Below are 27,759 nucleotides of genomic sequence, written 5' to 3'. Positions count from 1 at the left end.
GGGTGGAGGATGGCTTCCCATGACCCTCAGCTTTGTAGCCAAGTTCCAGCCATTGGAAAACGTGTCTTGCCACCTCAATTCCAAATTCCCCAAGACTCTGGTTGGCTTACATTCTAGATGTCTATCCCTGATCCAGTCAGCCATGGCCATGGAGAAGGGGCTATGCTGAGCAAGCCTGTTTGCCTCTGCTCACCCCTGAGGCAGAGATGGGAAGATAGAAGAAAGGGATTGGAGGACAGAGAGAGCTATTGCAACGCGGGCAGACACTCTAAAAATACAACATCTTGTACGGTGATAATGTCTTATTTCTAGGTTATTTTGGCTAAACAAATTTTAATCTTAGACGAAGCTTAAATTTTAACTATGAAAAGATATTGATCTTTTTTAATATAAATATAATTTGAGATTCTTAAGGTAATGGTATATCCACTGAAGTAATTAGTGGGTCTTAGCTTCTTATACATGATACTGTCTTCAGTTGCTGGGAGACAGGTTCTAGAGCAGCTCTAATAGAAATACGAGTAGAAGGTGAGACATACATATAATTGAAAGTTTTATAGTGGCCACATTACAAATGTAAAATGAAACGGGAGAAATTAATTTTAATAATATATTTCATTTAATCCAGCATATCCCAAATATTATAACTTTATGAACATAAGGATTAATAATGAAGTATTTTCCATTCCTTTTAAGTCTTTGAAACCTGATGTGTATTTTATGTTCCAGCACATCTCAGTTTGGACTGGCCACGGTTCACACTACACGTGGCCAGTGGTTACCGTGCTGGACAGCACAGTTCTAGAGATAGCTGAAGCAATCAGTGTGCTTCCACGGTTTCTCTACGATTGTCTTGTCAGAAGCCTTACTGCTTATGGATCTTCTGTTTTTAAAAGTATGCTTCATAAATAACAGCTGTGAACCCTAGGAGGTAGGGATTTTTGAAGTAACCATAGAAGAGTTGCCATGTGGAGGATTTGCTGTGCCATATGTATTGGCAGAAAAGAACACGTAATTTTTAACCCAGTCACCAGACTCTGGAGCTCGTTCTTGTTCTTCCTATACCTATGATTCCTGGAATATTACATAAACTCCTTAGAAGTCTCAGTTTGCTTATCGCTATTTCTTCCTTCCTTTCCTTCCTTTCACTCCCATTAGGATGGATGGGTAGGGACAGAGGGAGAGGAAAGGAAGGGAAGGAAGGCAACTCTTCTATGGCCACTTTAAAAATCCCTGTCTCCTAAAAATACTGGCATGTTTCTAAACAACTGTAACCCCGGTATCAGTACTGCCCTTACAAATAGGCAGGAGGGGCCCCTGCCTTTTGTCTGTACTTTGGAGCGCCTTTATCGAATTTTTCTAAGTTCCCCCAACCCCACCCTCCTCCCTGCCCCAATCAATGCCTGAAAGGCAGGGTGCCCTGAGCTCTTCTGGTTTTGGAATCTCATATTGAGAATTATAGTGAATTTTTTAATTACATTGAAAATAGAAGCTTCATTTTATTTTGCTGATTTTATTGTTCACCACTGTATATCATATTTTCCTTCTGAATTATTTTTCTCTTCTTTATTTTTATATATTCCTTTAAATGGTGTGTACGTACATATTTAGTGTGGTAATTATTATCTTTCTTCTTCTATCTCTACAGTACTGAGTTGAAGCTCTTGGAGGAGGCAACTGTTTCAGTTTGCAGGTCTTTAGGTAAGCGGAAAAAGTGGATGTGTGTGTCTGTATGTATGTACCGTATGCATATGTATATGTGTGTCGGCATTTATTTGAAAATTTCTGTTATAAATTTTCATAGTGTTATATTAATTGCAGTAATGGAGTAATGTATTCTTGATGACAATGATGGTAATAATAATAGTTATTATTATTATTTGTCTTCATGGTGTTCATTGATGCCACTAGAATGTACCGTTCAGTCATTAGCAATAAGACGCGTGTGGTTAATTTGCAATAGACTGCGAGGCCATAGACCTTCTTGTAGCTTATTCTTTTTGTGAATTTTGAAATGTGGAGGAAAGAAACAAACTAGAATAACTATTGAGTTAGTTTTATAGTTGCATAGACAATTCATATAAAATATAGGCTAATTCATCCTGTGATTTGCCAACTGCACCAACTGTATTTATTTCTGTTGTTGGCATGTTAACCAGAGTTATTATCCCTCATTAATAGGAAAATGTCTTAGGAAGATTCTTGAATTAGTAATAACTTGATGTTTTGGTAAAGTGTACAGGCTGTGGAATAATTTTATAATCTTCATTTCAGCTCTGCTACTTATTAGCTGAGCCTTAATTTCCTCACCTAAATTTCAGTTTTCTCGTGAAGAAAAGAATCAGCTAACGTATGAAATATCCAGTATAGTGCCTAGCATCTTATCATTATTCACCATTTATATCAACAAATGTCACTTTTTTTGGATCTTGTTTCTCAAATGCTTTACTTTCAAGTAGGTAGCAATTGGAAAGGAATGTGTATGCTTTTAAAAATGTAGATAATTATACTTACATTGCATTGTTGCTTTGAAAATTAGAGACAATCTGTCTGTAAAATGCCAAATGTATAGGAGCTTCATATATGATCATGACATTCTGTTTTGAAATCAAGCTATATGGATAAGCACCACATAAGCTCTATGGCTAACTCCCATGTAAGTTAGTTTGCCATAGTCTTTGAAGAAATAGTTTTGCTTTTAAAAACAAATTAAGTTGGTAACAATAAAAGTGTTATTGTAGTAGTTGCCTTGAATTTTGCAGTTACAACCATAGATTGGAGGATTTTGTGCTGAATAGAGCTGGCTTTCAAAAACTTATGGGGCAGTTTGATGCTGAAAATTAAAGAATTTTATGTAACAGTGTTATCAATGCAGTTATGATGATAGCTTTTAAGGTGACCTTGGATTTTTATAAAATAACATTTTAAATTGGAAGTAATATTTACTCACTATATATAATGTGGAAAGCATACTAAAATATGAAAAAGACAGTAATTGCTCATAATTTCACAATCCTCACAGATTAGTTATTTTTCACAGTTAGTATTTTTGTGTATTGACTTCTATTATTTATTTTTTGGATATACATTTTCATAGTGTATATACACATACACAATTATTTTAATTTGTGTTTTCCACTTGGCATATAATTGTGTCATTATATATTTAAAAATACTTTTGGGAAAAGCAAGAAAAAAAGATGCCAAAAATTCCAACAGTACAGTGGTACAGTTAAAATAAAAATCTTCTATATTTAAAACAGGAAATCACTGCTAATCGTTTGTGATAAGATTTTTTCAGAGTATTCTATGTGTATAGATTTATATGCACAGTTTCATATAAATGATATTATTTGTGTGTTTTTTCATTCAGCTGTATTCAGAAACTTATTTTCACGTCAATAATATATAAACGTATATCAGCTTTTAAGGGCTATATGGATATACAATAATTCTCTTCATTTTATTGTCTGAAAATGTTTTAATTTTTTGTTCACTTTTGGAGGATACATTTGCTGGGTGAAGAATTCTAGGTTGGAATTAATTTCTTTCCCGTACTTTAAAGATATTATTCTGTCATTTTTCTGGCTTCTCTCATTTTTGTTGAGATGAAAGCTATCAATCTGAAATTTTTTCCTTTGAAAATAATAGAATTTTTTTCTTCAGATGCTTTTAAGTTTTTCTTTTTGTCCTTTGGTTGTTAGCATTTTAGAATGATATGCTGAGGAGTCATTTTCTTTGTGTCTTTTTGCTGTTTGAGGTTTGTAGAGCTTCTGAAATCTGTGGGTTGGTGTCTTTCATCAGTTTTGTAAAATTCTCAGCCCTTATTGGTTTATACATTGTTTGTATCCTATTCTGTCTCTCCTCTCGTCTGGGGCCTCTGTTATACTTCTGTTAACATTTTCATTGTGTCCCAAATGCCCGTGAGTCTGTGTGTGTGTGTGTGTGTGTGTGTGTGTGTGTGTGTGTGTGTATTTTACAGTATTTTTTTCTCTCTGACCTTTATGAGTATGTTTTATTTAACCCGTCTTTAGTTTACTATTCTTTTGTTTTATGTCATCTTCTATTAAACCCATCTATTGAGATTTTTAAAATAAAAATTTAATTTTAGAATAGCTTTAGATTTACAGGAAAGTGGAGAAGCTATATCAAGAGAGTTCCCATATAACTCTTATAAGTTTCTCCTATTATTAATGTCTTATATTAATATGGTACCTTTGTCACAACTAAAAAGTCAACGTGTATACATTACTATAACTAAACTTGACACTTTATTCAGATTTCACTTGTTTTGTCCTAATATTTTTTCCTTTTCCAGAATCTCATCCAGGATACCACATTGCAGTTAGTCCCATGTCTCCTTAGCTTCCTTTGGTCTGCACCGGTTTCTCAGATTTTCCTTATTTTTCATGATTTTTAGAGTTTTGAGGAGTACTGGTAGGGTATTTTTCAGAATGTTCTTTGATTTGAGTTTGTTTGATGTTTTTCTTATGGTTACACTGGGGTTGTGGGTCTGTAAGAAGAAGACCACATAGGTAAAGCACTGTTCTTAATGCATCATATCAGGGGTACATGTTACTAACATGAGCTATCACTGATGATATTGACCTTGATTACTTGGCTAGAGTTGTGTTTGTCAAGTTTCTCCACTGTAAAGTTGCCTACCACCCTTCCCTTTGCCTTCATATTTGAAGGAGAGTTTTTTCTGGGTACAGAATTCTTGGTTGACATTTGTTTTTCTTTTATTCCTTTGTATCATTCCATTGACCTTTCTTTCAAATGGGAAGTCTGCTATTTAATTATAGTGTTTCTCCCCTGTAAATGATGAGTGGTTTTTTTTTCCTTGTTGCTTACAAGATTTTCTCTTTACCTTAAAAATGTTTTTTAAATTCATTTTTTATTCTACTTGGAGTTTGTTGATATTCTCAGATGCATACATTAATGTTTTTCATCAATTTGGGGCAGTTTGTGGCCATTATTTTTGTTGGACTTTTTATATTCATTTTTATTAATTTTTTTCCTTGAATGCACACACCAAGTTTTCTGGATCAGAGACAGATTTCTTATTAAATATCTCAAAATTAGTAAATGCATTGGTCCCTCTTTGTCTTAGTTCTTACCTGCCAGGACAGTGCTATGAGAGCCAGATTAGTTGTTCTAGGTGAGTAGGTGGGGGTAGAATGTTTTTTCCTGTTTATAAAAGGGAAGGAGTTAGCAGTTCCCGTCTTCTATTTACCCCAGCCCTTTGGTATGTAAATAAAATCTCTTCAGGCGCCAGATACCCTCCCTCCCTCCTTGTGTTGGCTTTTTAGACCTAGAAGTGTCTCCAAGTTCTGGGTCCTCATTCCTCCTTGAAATATAGATACTTAGGAAGATAAATAATACTCTAGTCTCTCCTGCACCTTTGGAGTCAGCTTAGGTGCTTATCTTGTGATGTAACTGCGAGACTTTCGGTGAGATAAGAGAAGTTTTATTAAACACACGGCTACAGTTCTAATCCTTACGGTATGTGAAATGTTTCTAGAAGTGAAAGCAGACATTCTCTCACTTTATAGCATATATGTTTCCCTGACCCAGGAGTTGAGGCCTTTTTTACAGGAACACTGAGAAATATAGGGAGGATTTGTTTTCCACAACTTTTTCAGACAGTTTTTCTTCCTCTTTCTCTCCGGTCCTTCTGGGTCTCCACTTACTACCGTGTTTCCCCAAAAATAAGACCTAGCTGGACCATCAGCTCTAATGCGTCTGTCTTTTGGAGCAAAAATGAATATAAGACCCGGTTTTATTTTACTATAGTATAAGACCAGGTGTGATGTGATGTGATGTGGTGATGTGATGTGATGTGATGTGATGTGATGTGATGTGATTGATGTGATGTGATGTGATGTGATGTGATGTGATGTGATACCGGGTCTTATATTAATTTTTGCTCCAAAAGACGCATTAGAGCTGATGGTCCGGTGAGGTCTTATTTTCGGGGAAACAACAGTATTTCTGGATTTTCCTGAGTCCTGGGGTATAGTCATTATTTATGAGATGTAGTTCTTCTCAGGCGTTGCCCTTCAGGGATGTCGATGGACGTCCTAGGCAGTAACCAAATCCCTCTAATTTGGTGGGAGTTAATTTCAACATTAAATTCTGCCTCCTCAGCACCAGGTTGCTGCTGACATGTTTGTATTGTTTTAGCTCACCACTGCTGTTTCCATTGGTTTCCTTGGATTCTTTTTCCATGTGCATGAGTCAGTCAAGAATGACAGATAACTTGTCTGTACCTAAACTTCATTACTCCTCATTTCTCTCAAAACTCTGTAGGAGTTGGTCTTTTCTGACATCTAGTATTAACCTGAGAAGTCTGAGACCTTAATTTCCATTTCCTTCTTTGTTCACGAGACTCTTCCCTTTAATGATTATGATTAAATGTTTCTCATTATACTTTTTTCTTTATGATTTTGCTGGTGATTTGATGAGGTCTTTTTATTGGTTTAGTAAGGTCGTTTTCAATTCGGAAGTTTTCTTTAGTTATGGCTTTGATTAACTTGTAATTATGTCTTTGATTTACTTGTTTGAATTTCTTCTTCCCCAACTTAGCGTCACCTGTACCATTGAGGTTGGATCTCTCTGTTCTTTGCCTTCTTTATCTTCTTTTTCTTCATTTCTTTCTTTGTGGCTCCTCCTTTATATCTTGGATTCATTGTGTTATACATTACAGTTCTCTTTCAAGATTCTAGTGCATCTTTTAGTTGTTACTGCATTTTTAGTTTCTTTTTAATCATCACTAGTTTATCCAGCATGTCAGAGTGCTCTCTTTTCATTATGCTCACTTTTCCCAGGGGCTTTCTGTTTTCTTTAAAAACTAAGTGGTTGATTTTCCTATTTTCCACTGATGATGCTTGTGTACTAAAATTCTTTTGACAGTTTTGATTCAGCTTTTCTACCGAGGTTTCAGCATAACCTTTTCCTTATTTTGTTGTTAAGCCAGCAAATATTGAACCATTGCAGGCTGTATTCTGTAAGCTGGGGGTGTAACTACAAAAAAGACTGACCCAGGTCCCTGACCTCATGGATCTCTCTCAGTGGGGGAGCCATAAATAAATGCATGTATTTTATGTAACAATGACTCTTCAGAAAAATAAAGCAGGGAAAGGGCCTAGAGAGCACCCATGAAGGCAGGCACATTGTTTGTTACCAGAGAGGGTGTGTTTATTAGCCCTGTTCCTGTGTGGCTTCTGTAGGTGCTGGTTGAATCTGCTGTTATTTTACCTTGAAGGCATGCTGGTGCTAGTTTTTAACCTCATTTCTAGAACCCAAGAAGGTTTTTATTTTGTGCAGGTATGCGTGGTTTAAATGGGACCTTCCATTACTTCTACTCCTTGGTTTTGGAATGTGAGGGAATTATAAAATCCTCAGATCAAGCATTTGGATCAACATTTTGTCCTACCTCTACCCTCCAGCATAAGTCATTCTGTGTTTGGCTTTGTTACTTCTTTTTGTCAGTTGCTTTCTGAGATTTCTAGCGTCTGAATCCGTATAGGAAGTTATCTCTGTATAGTAAGAGGATTAACATAAGTTTTCTGGTTGGGGTAGACCATAAGAGAGAGGGGCTTTTTCCTCAAAGACGGTTTCAGGCAGTTAGGCTTGCTAATAACCCACTGATTACCAAATAACTTTTTAGTTCAGTTCTATGAAATGTGTGGTTTGTGGAAGTGTTTCCTGTTTTTTGGGAGAACTGTGTCCTCATTCAGCATTTTTTGTGACTTTGTATGTTTTCATGGGTACTTTATTTTTAAACCTTTTTTAAAAAAATTCTTTATTTTTGAAAATGTTACACTCACCCAAAGGCAAATAGAATAATATACTGAACTCCTATATGCTCATCTCCCAGTTTCAATCATTTTTAACTCATGGCCAATCTTGCTTCATCTGTATCTGTCACCCATTTATTGAACTGTATGACATATATACAGAAAACTGCACAAATAAAAAGTGTATTCCAAACAAACAAAAAGCATATCCTCATATAATTAAATTGACATACACCTCAGACATCATATCGTTTCTTCCATAAATATTTTAGTATGTATCTCATAAGGATTTTTTAAAGGAAAATATTCCATTATTATATTAAAAAACAATTTTTAACATTAAAAAATATCTACCCAAGTATTCAAATTTCTAATTGTGTCAGTTTGCTTGAATCTGGAACCAGATGAGGTGCTTACATTATTATTGGCTGATATTAGCTTTACGATTCTTCTCATAGCTAGGTTCCTCCTGCATTCGTCTCTATGTCCTTTGTCCCCCCTTTCAGTTTATTATTATAGTTAAAGAAAATGGGTAGTAGAGTTTTCCACAATGTAAATTTTGTTGGTTGCATCCCCGTAGATCGTGAACATGTCTCTGCCTTCTATGTTTCCTCTATATATTGGTTATTGGATTGTTGGGTTTGTGGGTATTTTAGTGAGATGTTGGGAAAGGTTGTTTCAGGGGCTGGGAGCAAGTCCAACCTCTCACCCCAGGTGGAAATCCTCTTTATGATACCCTTGTGTGAGTGTAACCCAGACTTTGCTAGAACTCTCATGGAAATGGCAGAATTCCATTCTTTACACAAAAGCCACTTTAGTTAACAGATTGCTACAAGTTCAAGCTCTAGAGTCAAATGAGTTATTTTTCCGTTACTTAAGTACTATTATCTTAATTTTACAGATGAGGAAAAGGAGGCGTGAAAATGCTAAGTAAATTGCCAGGTGTCACACAGCTAGTTAGTGGAGGAGCTGGAATTTGAACCTAGTCAGATTCTATAGTCTACATATTTCCATATGCTTTTCTGCCTCTTGTTAGCTATCCCCCATTCCTACCCTGGCTCCTGAAGCTCATTCAACTTCAGCACAGCGTTTGATTTTTACCATTTAAGTTTGATTCTGTTCAATTCCACTGAGGGATGTTAAAATATTGAGCCTACCGTTGCGTATTGTTGAAACATCATTGAGCATATTTACTTTTATTAATTTATTGCTCCATCTGCCTCTTGTCCATAAAAACATTGTGGAAACTTAACTGTCTTAGAATGTTAGCTCCATTAAGACAGTGAGTATCTCCTTGTACCCGAAACAGTGCTAGGTACACATAAGTAGCTCGGTAAATATGTGCTGAATGAATGGATGGATGAAAAAGGTACACAAAGCTTTAATTACATCAATCTAATAGTCTGGTTGTTCTTTCTAACAGCAGGTTTTTGTTTTGTTTTTTAAAAACAATTTTTAAATTCAAACAATTACTTATAAAGTCATTCATTCATAAAGGGGACGTTGAATGAACGAACAAGATTGTGAAGTTGAGATTCTGAATTGTGGTTGTAGTCTTATCAGCCTTAGCTCTTTGTTTCAATATTTTGTTTGGTTTACAATAGCTAGATAATATTAATTCACTCAGAGATGTACTCGCAAACATTAATTGTTTTTTTTTTAAAGTTTACCCTTTTTAATAAAAATCTTTTAAAAAGTAAAAAATATATATTTAAAGATTATACATAAAAAAAAAACACGTTTATCCTGAAATCTCAGGTTATTCTTTCATTAAATTAAATCCAAAGCTTGAAAGTAAGAAACTTTTCAAAGTGAAACTATAACAATATCTACTGTCTAATCACATGTCTAGTCTTGATCATGGAAGCTGGACCAAACCTGCCCTAATGCACAGCACATGTTGCACCTTGCTATTTAGAGTGGGAGTTCTCCCAGCAGCAGTGGCCATCACCTGGGAGACTGTTAGTGCTGCTGAGTCTCAGGCCACATTTCCCACGTGTGGAAGCAGAATTTAAATTTCAATAAGAATGCCTTGGGATTTACAGGGACATTACACTTTGAGAAGCATTGTCAGCTTCACTAGGTGTAGGGTGGACCTGGGATTCTGCACTTCAAACAAGCTCCCAGGGAACACTGTTGGCCCTAGTCCATAATCCGAATTTGGCATAGCAAGGTGCTACAACTTTGTCCCTGTGAGAAACTTAATGCCGTTACTTGCATTGACCCTCAAACTGAGTTAACTTGGCAGTTATTGAACACAAAGCAAGAATGCTGTGATGGTTGTACTTATTCCTATGTACATTTTTTAAAAGTATGTATGTGCAGGCCTCTATTAAAGAAAAACAAATTTTGAAGAACTCCGTCTTTCCCTATCTTTGACACATTTTCAAGAAGTTCAAGTGTATGCAGAGATGCAAAAGCAGAATTCTCAGATCTGCATAAAAATGAATTCTGCTGGGCAGCACAGGCCAATGTGTTTGAGTATTTGCATTTCTGGTGTTCAAAATAATTAAAAATGTATTTCAAAAATGAAACAGATACTCAGAACTCTAGAATCTCACAGTTTGAAACCACTGGTAAAGTGAAAAGACTGGGCACTAACGTATTTTTGACTTTGGGCCTAACACTTAAACCTTCCGGGGCTTCTTTTTCTCCAACAGGAAAATGAAAGGTTCTGACTAAATGGTCTCTCCCTTAAGATGAATTCTTAACTTCTGTGCTTCTATGATATATTAGTCAGGGTTCTCTGGAGAAACAGAACCAATGGAATGGATGGAGATATATATATATATATAAAAATGAGATTTATTGGAAGAAATTGGCTCACATGCTTATGAAGGCTGAACATCCCTACGATCTTTCTTCTGCATGCTGGAGGATGCAGGAAAGTTAATGGGGTAAAGTCCAGGCCAAGTCCAAAGGCCTGAGCACCAGGAGAGCCAGGGTTGCAAGTCCCCGTCCACCGCAGGAGAAGATCTGTGTTTTAGCTCAATAGGCAGAGAGAAAGAATTCAACCCTCTTCTGACTTTTTGTTCTGTTGGGGCCTTCGGTGGGCTGGATGATGTCCATCCACTTTGGGCACGCCAGTCTGCTTTGCTCAGTCCACCAATTCAAATGCAGAAACACATTCACAGACACACGCAGAAATAACGTTTAACCAGATAGCTAGGCATCCTGTGGCCTAGTCAGGTTGACACACAAAATTAACAATCACCCATGTCTTGCTGTGCAGCCTGATAGACCGTTATAGTTTCCCTAAGTCCAATTCCTTGATTATAGGGGTTGGTATAGCATAGGTTAGAGCCAAGGATTTGAGATAGTAGATAAGGATGTGTCCTTGGGCAAGTAACAGCCTACAGGTGAGGATCTGTAAAATGGAGGTAATACTGGTGCTGATGCCATACGTGGTTTTGAGGGTGAAATTAGGTAATGCGTGTAAAGCACTTTAGGGTATGGTGTTCAATATATGTTAGCTGTTGTTTCTTTCCCAGATGAGAAAACTGAGGTTGGAGAAGTAAGTAATTTGTCTACAGTTCCATATTCCATTATTATAGACTTGGATCTGGAAACCAGATCTTCTGACTCCCATTACAATCTTCTCTCCGTTCTTCAGGCTGGCTTCGCTGAATGAAATGCTAATTGTTTAAATTTGAAAAAGGTTTTTAACAAATTACTTATAATTTTGTCTGATCATATGGCTCCCCACTGGCTACATTGCTTTCTTTATGTGTCTTTTATTTTTCATCAGAATAATTTGTGATTGTCTGAACAGTTTTACCTTTACAGTTTATTATATTCTATGTACTGGGGATATAGGTGATCAATTCTTGAAATTTTTTTAACATCTGCTTTTCTAAAGAGAAGGATGTGTGTGTGTGTAAATTGTGTCTGTATATTAACTGTTACATCTTTACAATTTTGGATGAGATGGCTATTTTCCTCCCATTGTTTCTATCATTTGTTTTGTAAATCATTTTTTTGTTGTTCAGAAAGAATTACGACCAAGCAGCAATTTCTCTCATTGCTTTTCCTCCTCAGATGTGAGATTGACAATAAGGTTGATCCATGAGCAACTTCAGTTTGACATTTGGTTTTATAAACGTTATGATATGCTCACTTTGATTTCAGTTCTTAATTTTAACTTTTTAAAACCCTTTTTTCTCTTGCAGTTGAAAACAATCCTCGAACAGGAAACCTTGGTGCATTAATTAAGGTCTTCCTTTCTAGAACCAAAGAACTAAAACTTTCAGCAGAATGTCAGAAGTAAGCTGGCTGATTAAATCATGTTTCTTTATATTTAATTATAAGAGTTTTTCCATCTATTGATAGAAATAGATTATGGTCTTTTGAAAGCTATAAAGGAATTATTCTCATTATTAAGGGAAAAAAGTAAACAAAAATTTTAATTTGCTGTTCAAGTCATTGAGGTCATAAATTCTGGAATCTTTGATTTCAGCATTTTAGACAATCTTTAGAAATATATTATTTAAGAAGGTTAATAGTGATGTAATTATTACTAAAAAGGTAGTAATTTTCCCCCATTATCACTGCTGGTCATCCCTAATTTGAATAATGACTTAGTTTGTGTATTATTTCATTTCACATCTGTTTCCTTTATTTCTTTCGTATTAGATTAAAGAAGGTCCAAGATTAGATGTTATAGTTTTATATTAGTTGCAATGGAAAGTTAACCTTTTATGCATTCAAGCTTTTTTAAAAACCATTTTTGGATGGAGATCTCTTAAAAGATTGCTGCTTTGCTTTCAAAATTATACTGAATTCAATTAAAATTTTTCTTGTGACTTCATGGTTATTAATACAAATAGCAAGTGCTGTACTGTGCTGCTGGTGAGGCTCCATTTAAAATTTTGGTTGTGTATTTGCATATGTTTATGTTACTATATATATTTTTATTTTTGTAGCTTTCTTTTCTTGGACATGCCTATGTGTGGCCAACTATAAACTTAAGAGCAAAGAGCAGTCATGCCTAAAGGAAAATATTGTTATTAAGTTGACTTACTTTGTCAAGTACACAGGATGAAATACGAAGTAAACTGTAATAGATAATACTGGCCCAGTGTTATAAATCATGAACATTTAAAGGATATGGACATTGTTCTAATATTACAAACAGAATGGGTAAAGTAGTTGAGAAATCATGAAGAAATCATGGACTAGAAGTAAACTGATTATGCTCACGATTATATATTGATTCTTGTGTGATTTTGGTCTTTCCTTTCTAGCCACATCTTCATTTGGCAGACTCACAATGCTTTGTTTATTATTTGCTGTTTGCTGAAAGTGTTCATTTGTGAGATGTCAGAGGAGGAATTACAGCTTCATTTTACTTATGAAGAAAAATCTGGCAGTTACAGTAAGTATTGCCTTTGAAGATGTTTTGGGGATAGAATGTGTAACATAAGCATAAAATTTGAGGAATAAAAGTATAATTTGGAAAATTTCATTTTCCTCTCATAATAATTTTCATTTTTAAATGGCCTGACACTGTCACTCTTTCTTCTCCTATATTAATTTAAATGAACCAAGACTTATTTTTTTTCTCTTTTTTAAAGTAAGGGAGCCAGAAGGATTGAGGCTTTTATTTATTGACTTCCATACATATGGAAAATACAAATAAAATCACAGGTATACCTTTCAGGGAACAGATGTCAATTTAAATACCATTAATAGGGCAATACATTATTAAAGGGGACAGCCAGTGAGAATCACAGATTTTATAAGTGTTAAAGGTAACTTTTATAGGATATAACAGCCTCTGAGTCTAGGTGTCTTTGGGACTACTTGATCAGAAATAACATTTTCAAGGACAGTTTTATGGTGTTGAAATGTGTCATCTTTTTCTGAAAATACAGGAAAAGGTTACCATTTTCTCTCCATACAGCTGAGATTTTTTTTTTTGCCAGTAGTTAGCAGGGCGTGTCAAAAATATCAACTGCCCGTGCTTTATTTCTTAGCATTAAAACTTACAACCTGAAAAGTAAAAGGGGAGAATGGGACTATTAACAAATGAAATATGGGGAATGCAGTGTTTTGCATCTCCCCTTCGCACTACCCCTCTCTCTCTGAGGACAAAGGCAGTGTTGCTCCTGAGTTTTTCCTGGGTTCATTTTTCAAAACGCACCTCTGCCCTCATTAGGCTTCCTTGCCTACCTAGAGCTTTGTGCATTGATTTTGAGTTTTAAGACATGGATATGTTTAATTTCCTACTTTGATCATTAGCCTTCTGTATTTATATACAGATATTTAAACAGAGCTTTTAATTGCATTGTGTCTTGCATGTGTTAGTTTTGTTAATGCTAGGCGTTGTTTTTGTGGGACCAACAGTGCCAAAAAAATAGTTCTGCTTAAGGAATGCAAATGTTCTGCTTGCAAATGTTTCCAGGAAGTTCTAGAAGTAAGAATGGAGTTCATGTTTATCTCCATAGGGCCTGAAAGGATAGTCCAACCTGCATCTGCAAACCCAACACGTTGTTCTGCATTATGTCACAAAATTATGCATATATTATACTTTATTTAATACAATATTTATTTTAATATAAAATTATTTTTCATTGCTTGCCGTTGAGTAAATTGATGCACTTGAGAGATACACTGTATTTGTTTTGGGGCCTTAGGTCCTCCAGAGTACCCTCTCTACCTGGACTCCCCCTCATATCCAAGCTTGAGAAACATGGTTTTGTTGTACATCCTCGGTAGCCTACGTAGAGGCAGTGTCAAAATGAGACTTCCGACCACAGCCACATTATCAGGCTGGTTGTCTCACTGAAAGAGTCATATGTGACATCTGATGATGGGTGATTCTGTCCGTGTACTGATAAGACTATATTTTTTTTTTTTGTGGCTCGGAGTTAGCAGGTTAGGATTTTATACACGCTCTTTTAATTTTGTTCTTTTCTCTTTACAATTGAGCCTTCTGTTGATCCACCAGCTCAAGTCAGTGAATATCTTTTAAAGATTAAAGTTAAAGACTTGCTGTTTTTGACATATGTGATCATTTTCATCTTAGCCTTATAAGTTATTAGTTTGAGGTTTCTGCTTTTTATCACATAGTGTAAGTTTTATTTTCTACCAATGTCTTTTTACTGTTTATAAATATAGTAAAGTTACGTGATTGCACAGATACTGTCAGATGGGAAAAAGTGGAACCTTACTATGGAGTAGCTGAAAACATCCATTTATCAGCTAGTATTAATATATGAATCTCTGAATTAGGTGTGTGAAGGACTGTTTAGGGCTAGATAATGCACAGGAGTACAGGTTGTTTGAAGGCTGAATCTACAGAAGTAGAGAATCACCTGCAAACAATTGAGCAAAGTCAGCTGAGGCATGTCAGGATTGTTGGGTTCTTACAGCATACTGAAGTTTTCCAATTCATTGTAATACTACTGCGATGAAATGGATACTGCTGACATATTCAGGGGAGCCCTCTTTATGAGGGTTACATGACTCTCAGTAAACTCTCAGTTTGTAATCGAACTTTGTGAGGAATTTATATTTGAACATTTTCCCAAAGGCTATGTATGATGTGGTATTAGATTGTTTGCGAGAGAGAATTTGTATCATCATACAGATAACTCTTTCCACTACTCATTCCATGCCTTTGAGAATAGTCAGTAGGGACAAAGCCAGCCCTAGGCAAAGCTGTGAAGTACAGCAAAATAGTTTCTGTTTTCCTTTTGCCCTCAATGGGAGTTTTCCTTTCCTGTCTTGGTATTTTGCCCCGTTCTTGCCCAGGTAATAAGTGATATTTATTTTACATTTTGTATCTCATAAATCCAATATTTTAAGTCCTTAGCGGGTCTAAATCTGTTGTTAGTTGCTGCAAACACTTATGGTGGCTTGTTTCCTTATGTATTTGATGAGGTTGATTTTCATCTTAATCTGAGGCCCAAATAAGGGATACAGAGACTGCACCATTGAGGCCGCTTCAGCCTCCTTCAGCGGTTCTTGACTTAATGTGGCATCTCAGATTCAGCTTCCTTTCAGGCTTAGTCTCTCAAGATTGCCTTTGTATTAACATTCATCCTTAGGGTCACCCTACCCTTAGTTTGCTTATTGCTCAGTGTTTTACTCTGGAGGCAAACCACCGTTTGTTCGCTTGAGGTTGTTCTTTTTGGTTATGGTGCTGGGGTCCTTGGTGATTTCCTTTACTTTCTGGAAGCCCATCAGTGCACTAAAAAGTGTATTTTAGTCAAGCACTAGTTGTTTTGTACAGGAGGTCCCTTTGGAGTAACTACTCCACTATACTGGTAGTAGAAGGAAATTATAGGTTTTTTTACAAATATTTTTTAATTTTTTATTGAGGGGAGAAGCCTGTGGAGATTGAGACTGAAGATAGAAGCAAAAAAAGCAGGGAAGGTGGGGAGGAAGCTGAAAGGAAGGTCCAGAGAGAAGGCGCTTGGATCAAGAACACAGTGAGAGAGGCTAGATTTGCTTTGCAAGAGCGCACCCCCTACATCCCTGAGCGCGTAGCTATGTGGGTGTGGAGGGCAAGGAAGGCGCAGGCAGAGCACCTGCCAAGAGCTGGGGAGAGCAACGGATCCGGGCCTGAGGAGCATGGGAACCAGTCAGCACAGCTTTGTGGAGAGGAGAAGAGAGACACGCGACTTGTCAAGTCCAGGTCAAAGGCTGGTTTAACTATTAATACATTTCCTTGGTGTGAAATAGTTCACTATAAATTTATTTCAGAACATTGTTATTTTGTAAGACTTGCTCTCAAGCCTAGTGGATTCAGCATACTTGTTTATCTTTGCTTTCTCCTAAAACCCAATAAGACATCAGTAAGGGACTTATAAAAAGTCACGAATTTATTATTAGGTTGAAGCGGGGGAAACGGGATACAATGTTAATAACACTTTGCAAGGTGGAAAGCGGAGTAATAATAAACCTCGCTGGTCAGTGAAGGCTGCAAGCTGCATGCTTCCAGGGTTGGAGAACTTCAGGAAAAAGTCAGTGTTTGTCACAGAATCCTGGAAAGGCTTAGCAGTTGGAAATGCCAGGTGTGTCAGAAGGTAAACAACCAAGAAGATTGGTTGAAAGAAGCAGTTAGACCCCAGATCTTCTCCTCTGCCGTGCAGTTAGGAGACCAGCCCTTCCCCAGTTTAATTCTAGAATCTGTCCTCTGTGGAGGGCTTCTGGGGAGCGCCCAGCACAGTGGAAGGGTGGCATATTGAGGAACGGCGTTAAGAGAAAAGGCAACAAGTGGAAGAGATAGCTTGGCTTCTAGAATCCTAGCACCAGGGTTTTACCCACCCCACTCCCTTTCCTGCCAGAAGATGAATGGATACTCTTCTGGACAATATGAATAAAAACAGGGAAGAGACTTAGAGATACTGACATTTGGGTGTCCCTCAATGAAATAGCTTGGAAGTCTCCCGCAGGAACCACCGTTTGACACGCTGTGCCTATGTGTGCAGAACTTCCGTCAGCGTTTGCCTCCCTCTGGCAGGGAGATGGAGAGCCAAGGATCCCAAACAGCTGAAAATACTAATATTATGTGAGAGATCAAAACAGAAGAAAAAAATTATATGAGATAGGCAATTTGTGGAAATTAAACAAAATCCATAATCGCACCTCTCCAGCACAACCAATATTCTTTCCATTCCCTCTGGCTTAAAGCCTTTTTGAAACTCGCTGGAATTACCTTCAAGAACTGTGGTGTATTCATTTTCTAGAGGCAATGGAAGTAAATCTCTCTCCTTTGAAGCTAGCTTGGATGTTTCAGATTCACTCCCATGACTGCAGGGCTTCACTGCTCTCTCTTCTCTGCTTGAGCTAGTCGCTAGGACCAGGATAGGCTGTAGCTGAAAGAGGTAAACCTGAAATTGTGTGGTGGGGGTGGGTGTGGGTGTGTGTGTGTGAGTGGTTTCTGCTTTGTTTACTGTTGTCTTAATATAAAACTTATGAGATTAACTTCATTATATAGATAAGTAACGCAAAAAAGTAAACATAGCAGAAAAATGTGTCTCAGAGAAAAAAAACGCATGGATTTATTCCTTTAAAATATTTAACGTGTAAGACTTGAAATCTGTCTTTGCAGAAAAATAAATGCTTCTAGGAGCTCCTAAATTGTTCTTTCGGCATATAGTAATAGGTGATCTCTCTCTTCTCTCCTTTTATGTTATCAGTGGAACAAAATCAATTAAACTTTACTAATAGGCACATTTTATTAATGAAGCCTGGTAGAATGTATTATCCTTGAGGATAATTAGAGGATAATTTCCGTTCGACCACAGTTATAGCAGACAACCAGAATTATTGCAGATTTTATTGGAATGGTGTGGGACACAGGCTTATAAATATTGTAAGGCATTAAAATGTAGATCAATATTATTTTTAGAAGAGAGGGGGTCCATTTGCTTTAATTTATGATAAATATACAGAGGCAGATTTGATTTTGTAAATTAGAAGTTTAAATATGATTTTTAATGTTTTAGAGTAGTAATTCCAATAGTAGCTTCACAATTAAAATGGATAATAACAGACTCTACCATGGTTTTCTGAATATGTTTATAGTAAACGTAAACTAGTTATGTGTCTTCCATTTAAAGAAGTCAGGTTTGCTCTAAATTTTTCAGGCACACTATTGACCTGTTTTTGGAGTACAGCTCTGTTATTTCTTGATTGAGTTTTTAGTAATGGTATTGGGCAACATTGAGAAGCTAACAGCTTAACTTTGAATGCAAAGAAAACATCAAAGATTAGCTCTTTGTGTTTTAACATTCCTTTTAATATTAATAACTACACGTAACCTCATTTAAATCAACCATGTTTTTTTTCTGACTATTTTGTTTTCCACCAGTCCTGTTTTTCCCCTTCCTCATGTAAGTGTTTTTTTGAATCTTTTTTCCCTTCTTCCCCTCCCACGCTGATGGAAGATATTTGATTATGACAGTGTTTTACTATTCCCTGGTCCTCTCCCTAAGGCCAAAATGAGAGCATGGTATCTTAGCATACGGTGCTGAATGGGCGCTGAACAGAAAGAACTAACAGGAACCACAGCTTACTTTTAGGCATCGATTATTAGAGCTGGAAGGGACGGTAAATATCGTCTTGTCTTTCTTTGCTTCTTCCTCTTGTGATGCTCAAGGGGACCAGAGAAGTGGGGTTAGGGCTTTAAAAAGTGGGCGAACCCCAGGGATAAGGGTGGGATTTCAGTGACCTTGTTCTGCATAATACTTATACTAATAGTTTATATTTACTCATTGTTTGGGATTACTTCTAAATTGGATATTTAAGTCAAGGACTTCCAGCATGTGTTAGTGAATGTATAATAGATCACCTTGACGTGTGAACTAATATGTGGTATGTCAGATTTCTTCCCTAATCCGGCTCCTAGAACTCACTTCTGAAGGGTTTTATTTAGGATCTTGAGAAAAACATATGTTGGTCGACTGGATTTTTTCCATCTTTGTATAGAAACAGATCTTCAAAAATAATTTGTCAGGTTTTTTCCCCCCCCTTACTTTGGGAACCTGGCTTTGGGTTCAGATCTGGGCTCTGCCCCTTACTGTAAGTAAACTAACTTTTCTGAGCCATTTTTCATTTGTAAAATGATGATGATAATTATCCCTATTTAAGAGTTATTGTCAAGATTAATGTGAGGTAAACAGAATGAAATAAATAGTTAGCACAGTGCCTCTCCAAGGGTAGAGAGTTCTCAATAAATATTAGCTATTAACGTTATGTCCAGAAGCTGACATTTAAAATACCAAAAGATTTGACTGGAGCTATAGAGACAATTTAAAACTCTTCAAGAGATAAAATTCTGGATTGTAAACATCACAATACAGTAAACACACCAAATCTCCGCAAAGTCCTTTGCTCAAAGAACCTCAATTTACTTTGTCATTGACCTGCAAATTTCAAGGACTTTTAAGATCATCTTTCTTGTGAGAAATGCATGAGTGTTACTATAATTTTTGGCAGGTGAGTTTATATGTACTTATTTTTCTTGGAACTAAGGAAGATATTTGGCCACATCTGAAAGCTGAGTGATATAAATACTGCTTGGAAAATAATGCAATGTGAGTGACTTGCTTAATGTCAAACCTGGTAAGCAGTCAAATCCTGTCACTCTTCACTTGATATGCAATTATTTGCTTCTAGATTAGCCCAGAAACAAGAATATAATATTCTGCGGGAGTTTTTCTTTCCTTTTCTTTTTGTAAGTGGAAGTTGTCAATGATTTTAACTAGAAATTGTTTATTGTTATGTCTTTTGTTTTGCTAGAGCTTTGACCTTGATATGTTACATTTTACTTGCATGAAATATATTTATCATCATTTTCATTATTATGTTAGCTTGATAACAAAGCTGTGAATATACTCCTTAATTGACCTAACTGTAAACTTGGCTGAGGTCATGATTTGGATGGCATTTAGGACCGAATAGAGAATCCTTGTCACCATTTTAAGATTTGAAAATTAGATGTGTTTACACCCCTGGAAGAAAAAAAAAAAAATCAGGCACCATCTGTGGGTCCTGAGTGCTTGTTCCTTCACCTTCTGTAATTAAAACACTGTGCTAGCTGCTTAGCTGAACAGGGGTATGTTTTTAAACTGGCCAACTCATTTGGTCTGAAATGTCTTTTAGGGAATCAGTGAATGATTTTATTTTTTTATTTTATTTTTTATTACTATTAATTTTTTTTCCATTTTTTTTTTTTTTCAGTGAGTGATTATAAATGTTCTTACTGCGGTCTGGGTCACTGCGTTCTGTAGGATGAGCCAAGGCTATACTGAATATATATTATATGCCAACAAATCAGATTGTTGGAATGGGTGTTAACTCATGTAGGTTATGTTGGACAACTTTGGCGATGAGCAGGATTTTAGATCTACTTCTATGGTGCAGACTCAGAGACAAATATTACTTATTTCCTTATTTTACTTTCTTTACTAGTTGAGCTAAGCCTCTCTCTTTTAGAGTGAGATTTAATGTGCTTATTGAACTTGATTCTTGCTGTGTATTCTTTTCAGCACTGATTGGTGTATTCATCAGGATTTAATATTCTCTTCAAGCTTGGCACTCACTTCTTAGAGGGTTACTATGCCAGGGCTATTTATGGCAAGGAAGGAAAGAATTTCTTCATAATTTCTGACTACCAGGTGATACGATGGTCCAAAAAAAAAAATTGCTGAACTTTTTTTGAGGCTCCAAGTGCTTTGATACTTTGAAAATAACCATTAGATTTGTACTTAGACACTTGGGTTCAGTTCAGCAAACGTGTATTGGGTGTGCATCATGTGTCAAGCTCTTTGTCAGTCATCATCCTGGGGAAATATAGAGGCCAATAGGGGCCTGCTTACATACAGAGAGAAATTATGATATACCGTAACCAATACATGCAGTAAAAGACATGTGCACAAGGCATACATGCGGTCTGCATGATTATGTTTAGTCAGGGTGAGGCAAGAGAGTTGGGTTTTCCGGAGGAGGTGAAGACTGAGGATGGTTAAGATCGATAAAGATTGGCTTTTTAAGAAATTAGGTTTTTATCATCAGACGGTGTTCCAGGCAGAGAGAATGTTTTTGAGGTGGCATAAAATGGCATGTATCAGGTAGCTTGCTATTGCTAGGATATAAATTATGAAGGGAGTAATGGTGAGAGATGAAGGTAGAAAGGGATGCAGGGCGTGTATCTTGAAGGGTCTGGCATGCTGTCCTTTGGAGCTTGGAGTTTTTTTCTGATACATAGTAATTAAAAAGATCTAAGGCAGGAGAGTGAAAGGATGGAATTTAGTTCGGTCTCCCTGACAGCAATCTGGAGTTGGGATTGGAGAGGAGTAAAATTGGAGGTAGGAATACTAGTGGGAAGGTTTAAAGAAGTTCAGGAGTAAGTTTTAATTTAGTAAACTCATTGAACTGAACTGAGGTGATAAAATATAATGAACAAAGAAATGACCAGGAATGCAGAAAAGAGGAAGTAACAGAGAGGTGACTATGTAATTGAGAGAACCTTGGGATTGACTGGTTATAAACAGATGAATAACAGAGTAGTAGCCTGGTTAGGGTTTGGGTTAACTGCTGCAGTCACCAAAAAGGAGACTAAAGAAAATGTAAGTGGATTTGAAGTGTTGGGAAAGATGAGTTCAGTTTTGAACATGTTGAGTTTGAGTACTGGTGATGTATGTAGGTGGAGATGGCCAGCAGGCAATCGGATACGCAGACAGGAAGTTCAGTGGAGAGGCCAAGGAAAACTGTAGATTTAGGAATCACCGGCATAGAAGGGGTGATTGATAAAGGAGAACATAGGGAGTGAGGAGAAGAGAAGAAAGCCGATGGTGGAACTCTGGGGAAGATGATAGTTTGAAAGGTATTCTGAGGAAGTGGGTACTGGGAATGAATAGAAGGAAAAGTAGGTTAGACATAAAGTGTCATGAAGGAAGAAAGAATTTCATGAAGGAGTAGGTGTCAGTAGTGTTCAAAGCCAGAAGTCACAGAAGATATTGATGGTCTTTGGAAATTTGAAGGGCGCTTAGAGCAGTTTGGGACAGAGGAGCATTTCCGTGGGGATGATCTGCAGCCTACCTTGGCCACTTACGTCCTCTGTGACTTGGGAAATCCATTTTACCTTTGGCTTTTTGTCTGTAAAAGAGGTGTTGGGCCTCTGACTCGGTTTTCGTCTGTGATCTGTGGAGCCCCCACAGGTTCAGAAAGGGTTCTTGGAGGCCTATCAAGAAGGTCAATGACAAGGTCAGGTATTTATGGGGGGTGGGAGGGAATATGGAACTCTACTCCTAATTCAGACTAAGTGGCTAGAGCAGCTTGATTTTTTATGTATTTTATATATTTGACTTTAGTATAAGATTTCATTTGAAAAAAACATAGTGCAGTATAAAAAATTTGAAAACGACTGGCCTACAGGAGTTATAAAACACCTTTAAGCCGTAAAAGCTATATATTTAAGACTGTTGTCCAGAATTCCTCTACTAGATGAAGGTCAGAATAGGTGCTAACTTGCTCACGATTTGTATTTTATTCACAGGTCAACATTAATGTCTGAGTTTATGGAATAATTACTGTTCTTATTTTCATGAGGAATGAAAACTGAACTTCCAAACAGGTCCATTCTATTTTATTCTTTGTTAACAAACTTTTTATGTGTCTTACCAGGTTGTGACTCAGAAGATCTTTTGGAAGAATTAGTCTGCTGTTTGATGCAATTAATCACCGATATTCCACTCCTGTAAGTTCTGGCTACGCCAGGGTTTGTTTTATCTTTGTACATTGAAGATGGTCATTGATCATGTTGAAGAGTTCGTGGGTCCTGGTGTAGCACTTTTATGTATGCCTTTGAAAGGTTGTGCATTCGTGGAGTTCTTTTATCTCTCTTGCCTAATAATATTTCAACTCTGACTATTCATCATCAAAACAAGAACTTGAAGTTGTTGTTAGGGGGAAAATAACCAAACTCTTTAGCAGTATTAAGCATGTGGTAGGCACAGAATTAGATTAATCTCTGTAATGAGAGAGCTTATAGAGCTCTGTAAACAAGGATTTAAGAGAAAAGCAATTTGAATCTAATTCATAGGTGGTAGACACCGCTAGTTGTTCACCCATTATTTTTCCCCCCTTCTTCCTTCCTTACCTCCTGATTTTATCTCTGGCCATTTTTGGAGAGGTCAGATTTTCATTTCCACCTTTGAAGCTAGATGTGGTCGGTGAGATGGAGGGGGAAGTTCTCTAATGAAATTCCTGAGTAAAACTCTTTAAGGGGACGTCACTTGGCTAGGCGGCCTATCTTTTTGTTCCTGACAGCCCTCTTTCTTGCTGTCTGGAATGAGGACAGAGTCTTTTGAGCTGTGTGGCCATCTTGGCACCATGAGCCAAGAGACTCAGAAAATTCTGCTTTGATGCCATTGAACTGCTGAACGGAAGTCATCAGCTCCCCTCCCTCCTCCCCACGTCGTCCCTGGACTTCTCGTGTGAGGGAAAAAGACCCTTACTTGTTTACGCTACTGCAACTGGATTTCTGTCACTGCAACCGAATGCAATTCCCGCATGATTCAAAATGTCTGTAACTTTTAAAGCAGTTACTCTCAACCTTTTTTCCTTTAAATTTTCTCTCTGAGGGCTCCCTTTAAGCATTTTTTTCTTAATTGCCTCTCCCCACTAATGAAATCTGAATACCTCAGTATACTGAATATGTTTATGTACTATAGCCCTGGAGGGCCACAAATCAGTATAATATCTATGAAGTTTTTCATCTCAAAGAACCAGTTTTCACCCTCTTGGGAGTGATATCATCCCTGTTAAGAATGCATATTTTAAAGGAATGATTTTTTTAAGTAAAGAAGTAGATTTTTATCATCATAGAATCTCAGTCTACATAGGGGTATTGTTGGCAATGTACTATTGGCCTGTGGTTGAAAAGGAAAGACAGGAATTTGTGAGAAAATGGGCTCCTGGCCTCTGTTGTGTATAAATGCAGCATCCAGAATTATAATACAGATTTAGAAATGAGAACCACAAAACCCTGTTGTGATTTAGACTAGTGACGTGCAGCCTGGAAGGTACTGAGGCACCTGAGCGGTCACTAATAGAGAAGGACACAGGGCACAGTGTCCTGTGCAAGTGGGACTCCTCTGACAGGCACAGCTGTTAGCATGCCTGACATCCTTTCTCACCTTCCTTCTTAACAGATCTCCGATATTGTTTGGAGGGTGGGAGGCTGTATGTGCCCAGCTTAGTTTTCAGGGAACTTGGCAACTGAATGTGCCTGAAATGTGGCCCTGTGGCATAGCTTGGGCCAATTATATGTAAGCGGAAGTCGTACATATGTACCTTCAACTTTTTGCTCTTTGTCCTCTCCTTTTCCTTCCTGGAATGTGGAGGAAACACCAAGGCCATCTTAAAACCATGATGATGAGTGCCGCATGCAAGTAGTGCCCCAGCAGCATGGGCTATTGATGGCATTGTGGGGTTGTGACAGCAACCCTAGATCGCTTATCTTTGGATTTCTTCTTGCTTGAAAAGAATTAACCCTTATTTTGGTTAAGCTGCTGTGGCTAGATTTCTGTTGCATACAGTCAGATGCGGCAGGGGAACACATATGTTGTTTGCTAGTTACTTGTCGTGGTATGTACGATGCTTCATGTGTTTCTGATTTAACTTTAAAAATAGCACGACTTCCATTGCATTATGTCCTTACAAATACCAGCAATTCAGAATATTTCCTAAATGTGTACTTCCCCCCAGTTTGTTGATAAAATGTCTTAGTGAATTTAAGGGAGATTGAAATTATAAATCCCTTTAGCTAGTATATAAGCCATGAGTACAATGACTAGACCAGCCACTAAACACTCTTGGGGAGCAAGCAGACAGTGTTGTAATATATCAGACATTTCAGTGTTTTAATGTGTTTATACTTTTTAAATGAACTGAAAATGCACAGACAACCAGATGTCTTGTATTATGTACACTCAGCTTTACCCAGCTGCTGAAACAATTTCTTATGATTTAATATTCTTGGAAGCCCATCCTGCAAGAAGGTTTGTCTTGGTAACCGTTTCCATGTGAAACCAAACTACTTTTTCAATGTTTCATCTACTGTAACTGTAGTGCAGAGTTATGGATCAGCTTATAATGTAAGGAGGGATATTGACAAATGGAAGCCGGGATGCTCTCACACCTGGGCTCCATCGGCCTCGCTGTAAACGTTCACGTGGACACTGGCATGCCAGTGCTGCATTAGCAGGAGAACAGCAAGAGGAATCTAATTTTAATGGCCACCGAAGGTAATTCCAAACTAGCTTAAACATTTCTTAAGAGACTGCGAAATCATTCTGTTAATATTGAAAGCAAGTGATTACCGAGAACATAGATAGATATTTAGAGATCTCTAAACTAAGTTTTAAATGATACTTTATGATTAAGAGAACAGGATCTCTGCAGTAGTTTAGATAAACTTCCAGAATTTGTAGGAATTATTTGTAATGAAAATTGACTGTTAAGTAGTTAGTGGATAGATACGGCTTCTCAGTTTGGATTTCTTGATAAAAATATTAGTTCTCTGAGGTGTTAATTTTCAGTCGGATTAAAAATGCACATCTTCCAGGAATCCTTCCTTAACTCCATACCTCTCAGCATTCATATATTTAAAATAAAAATTAGGTCATGTGTAGGCTCATGACTTGACATTTTTCAGTGTAGATTGGGTTGATCCAACTAGAACTGAAATGTCATCCAAAAGTAAAGCCTTGTCTTTAATTAATATACCTTCTCCTTGATCTCAAGGAAATAAATGGAAAAGGAATAAAGATAAAGGTATGTTCCTTAAGACACTAATACAGAGAGTAATGGAAAGAACATGGTTGGCAGGCCAGAGTTGAAAGTATAATACTGAGAATTGGTGAGTGTCTTGGTTCCTTCTTACAGTGTTACTGACCGGGTTGAGTTGAAACTCAACCCAGTGTTGGAGTTTATGTGGGGTCCTAGCGTCAGAAGCAGTCATGTTGTATGGGCCCCAAATTTATGTTTTGAGGGCTGCTTGCGACACTTTTTTATTATGAAATTATTTTGAGGGCTTGAACTGGATTTCGTTCCTTTTCAGTCTTTTTATCTGTTTTTGTTGCTGTAGTTTTGTCAAAGCTATCACTGTTAGCTGTACATGGTGACGCCACTGTCAAGAATAGGCCCTGCCTCCTCCTTTCTCTAGTGCCACCATTTTGGGTGGGTCCCTGTGAGGTCTGCTCGGGATGGGCCTTTCTGTTGACCCCAGGCTGGACATACAGCCTCTTCCTCGGAGGTCCATTTATGTGTTCTTCTCCTTTATCAACCTGTGAGCTCACTGAAGACGGGCAGCTGAATTCTCAGCCCGGCCCTGATTTGCAGATTTTTACATTATAATTTAAGAAACCTTATCTCATTTTTTCATAAGTTACGGTACATACTGGTAAAGATGAGCTATTCATAATCAGTTGTCTTCACTGCCTTTTTCAGGACATGTGTGTCTATCGTGTAGTGGGACTTTGTCTGCTTCTCAAGTAGGGGGGTATCTGATGTTGTCTGCCGACCTCATCCACACCACTCATTCTGCTTCAGCCATGCTGGTGCCCATGCTCATTGGGAACCAGCCAATCCACTCCTGCCCCCAAGGCCTTGCCCTTTCTTCTTCTTCTCCCTTGACTATCTGCCCCTCGGATACCTACATGGCTCATATCTTGACCTCCTTTACGCTTCCTTTTGCTCAAGGGTCTGCTTCTTAGAAACAGCTGCTCTGACTACTCTAATGTAACACCCCTCTTATTCTCTGTCCTTTTATCGTGCTTTATATTTTTTTGTCTGAATACTTATCTGTGCTTTTCATATTATCTGTTATTTCTTTCACTTGTATTTCTCAAATAAAATTAGAACGAGAGCTCCATGAAAACAGAGATTCTTCTTGTGCCAGCATTTGTTTTGCTCATTGCTGTATCCCTAGTACTCAGCTTAGCCTGGCACGTGGTAGACTCTCAGAACAATTTTGATGAATCAATAAATCAGTAGGCTTAAAGCATTTTGTTTGTTTGTTTCCCAGCATCTAGTCTATGTGGAAACTAAGCATTGTGCTAAGGCATATTCCATTACAAGTGTAGTGCCCCAAAGCCCTTTGCAGTTGGTGCGTTATATTATAAAAACTCAGTGTCTTATACACATTGGTAGTAGAAAGGGGCTACTAGAAGCTGAAACACTTGAGCCATAACATCTGACAATGTTTAAGGAAATGGTAGATTAATTAGTTATAAATACTGACTAGTCTGGGATCATTTAGTTTAGGGACAATTGGCTTATATCTCAGTAGTTCCCTCCCCACCCACCCCCAGATTATCCCTTCACAGTATAATAATTTCTTTTTCATTGAGTTCATCCTCAAAAACATATATTGTGCATATACTATCTGTCTGTACTGCACTAGGCCCTGGGCAAAGAAAGGAGTGACTTTTGAGGAGCT

At 37.3% G+C, this 27,759-nt stretch overlaps 1 protein-coding gene across 3 annotated transcripts in view; it reads left to right on the top strand.

Annotated features, from left to right (window-relative positions):
* DYM (dymeclin) overlaps positions 1–27,759 on the top strand; it is a 271,365-nt gene that overhangs the window by 36,006 nt on the left and 207,600 nt on the right. For all 3 annotated transcript variants that reach the window (XM_033087487.1, XM_033087488.1, XM_033087489.1), the window contains exons 3-6: positions 1,649–1,701; positions 11,972–12,065; positions 13,046–13,176; positions 22,941–23,013. In XM_033087487.1, coding sequence (XP_032943378.1) covers positions 1,649–1,701; positions 11,972–12,065; positions 13,046–13,176; positions 22,941–23,013 — 351 coding nt within the window. The remainder of the gene's footprint in view (positions 1–1,648; positions 1,702–11,971; positions 12,066–13,045; positions 13,177–22,940; positions 23,014–27,759) is intronic.

The sequence above is a fragment of the Rhinolophus ferrumequinum genome, chromosome 19, assembly GCF_004115265.2.
Source record: "Rhinolophus ferrumequinum isolate MPI-CBG mRhiFer1 chromosome 19, mRhiFer1_v1.p, whole genome shotgun sequence".
Taxonomy (NCBI): Eukaryota; Metazoa; Chordata; class Mammalia; order Chiroptera; family Rhinolophidae; genus Rhinolophus; species Rhinolophus ferrumequinum.
The sequence above is the reverse complement of the archived record's forward strand: the minus strand, read 5'-3'. Positions and strand labels throughout refer to the sequence as shown.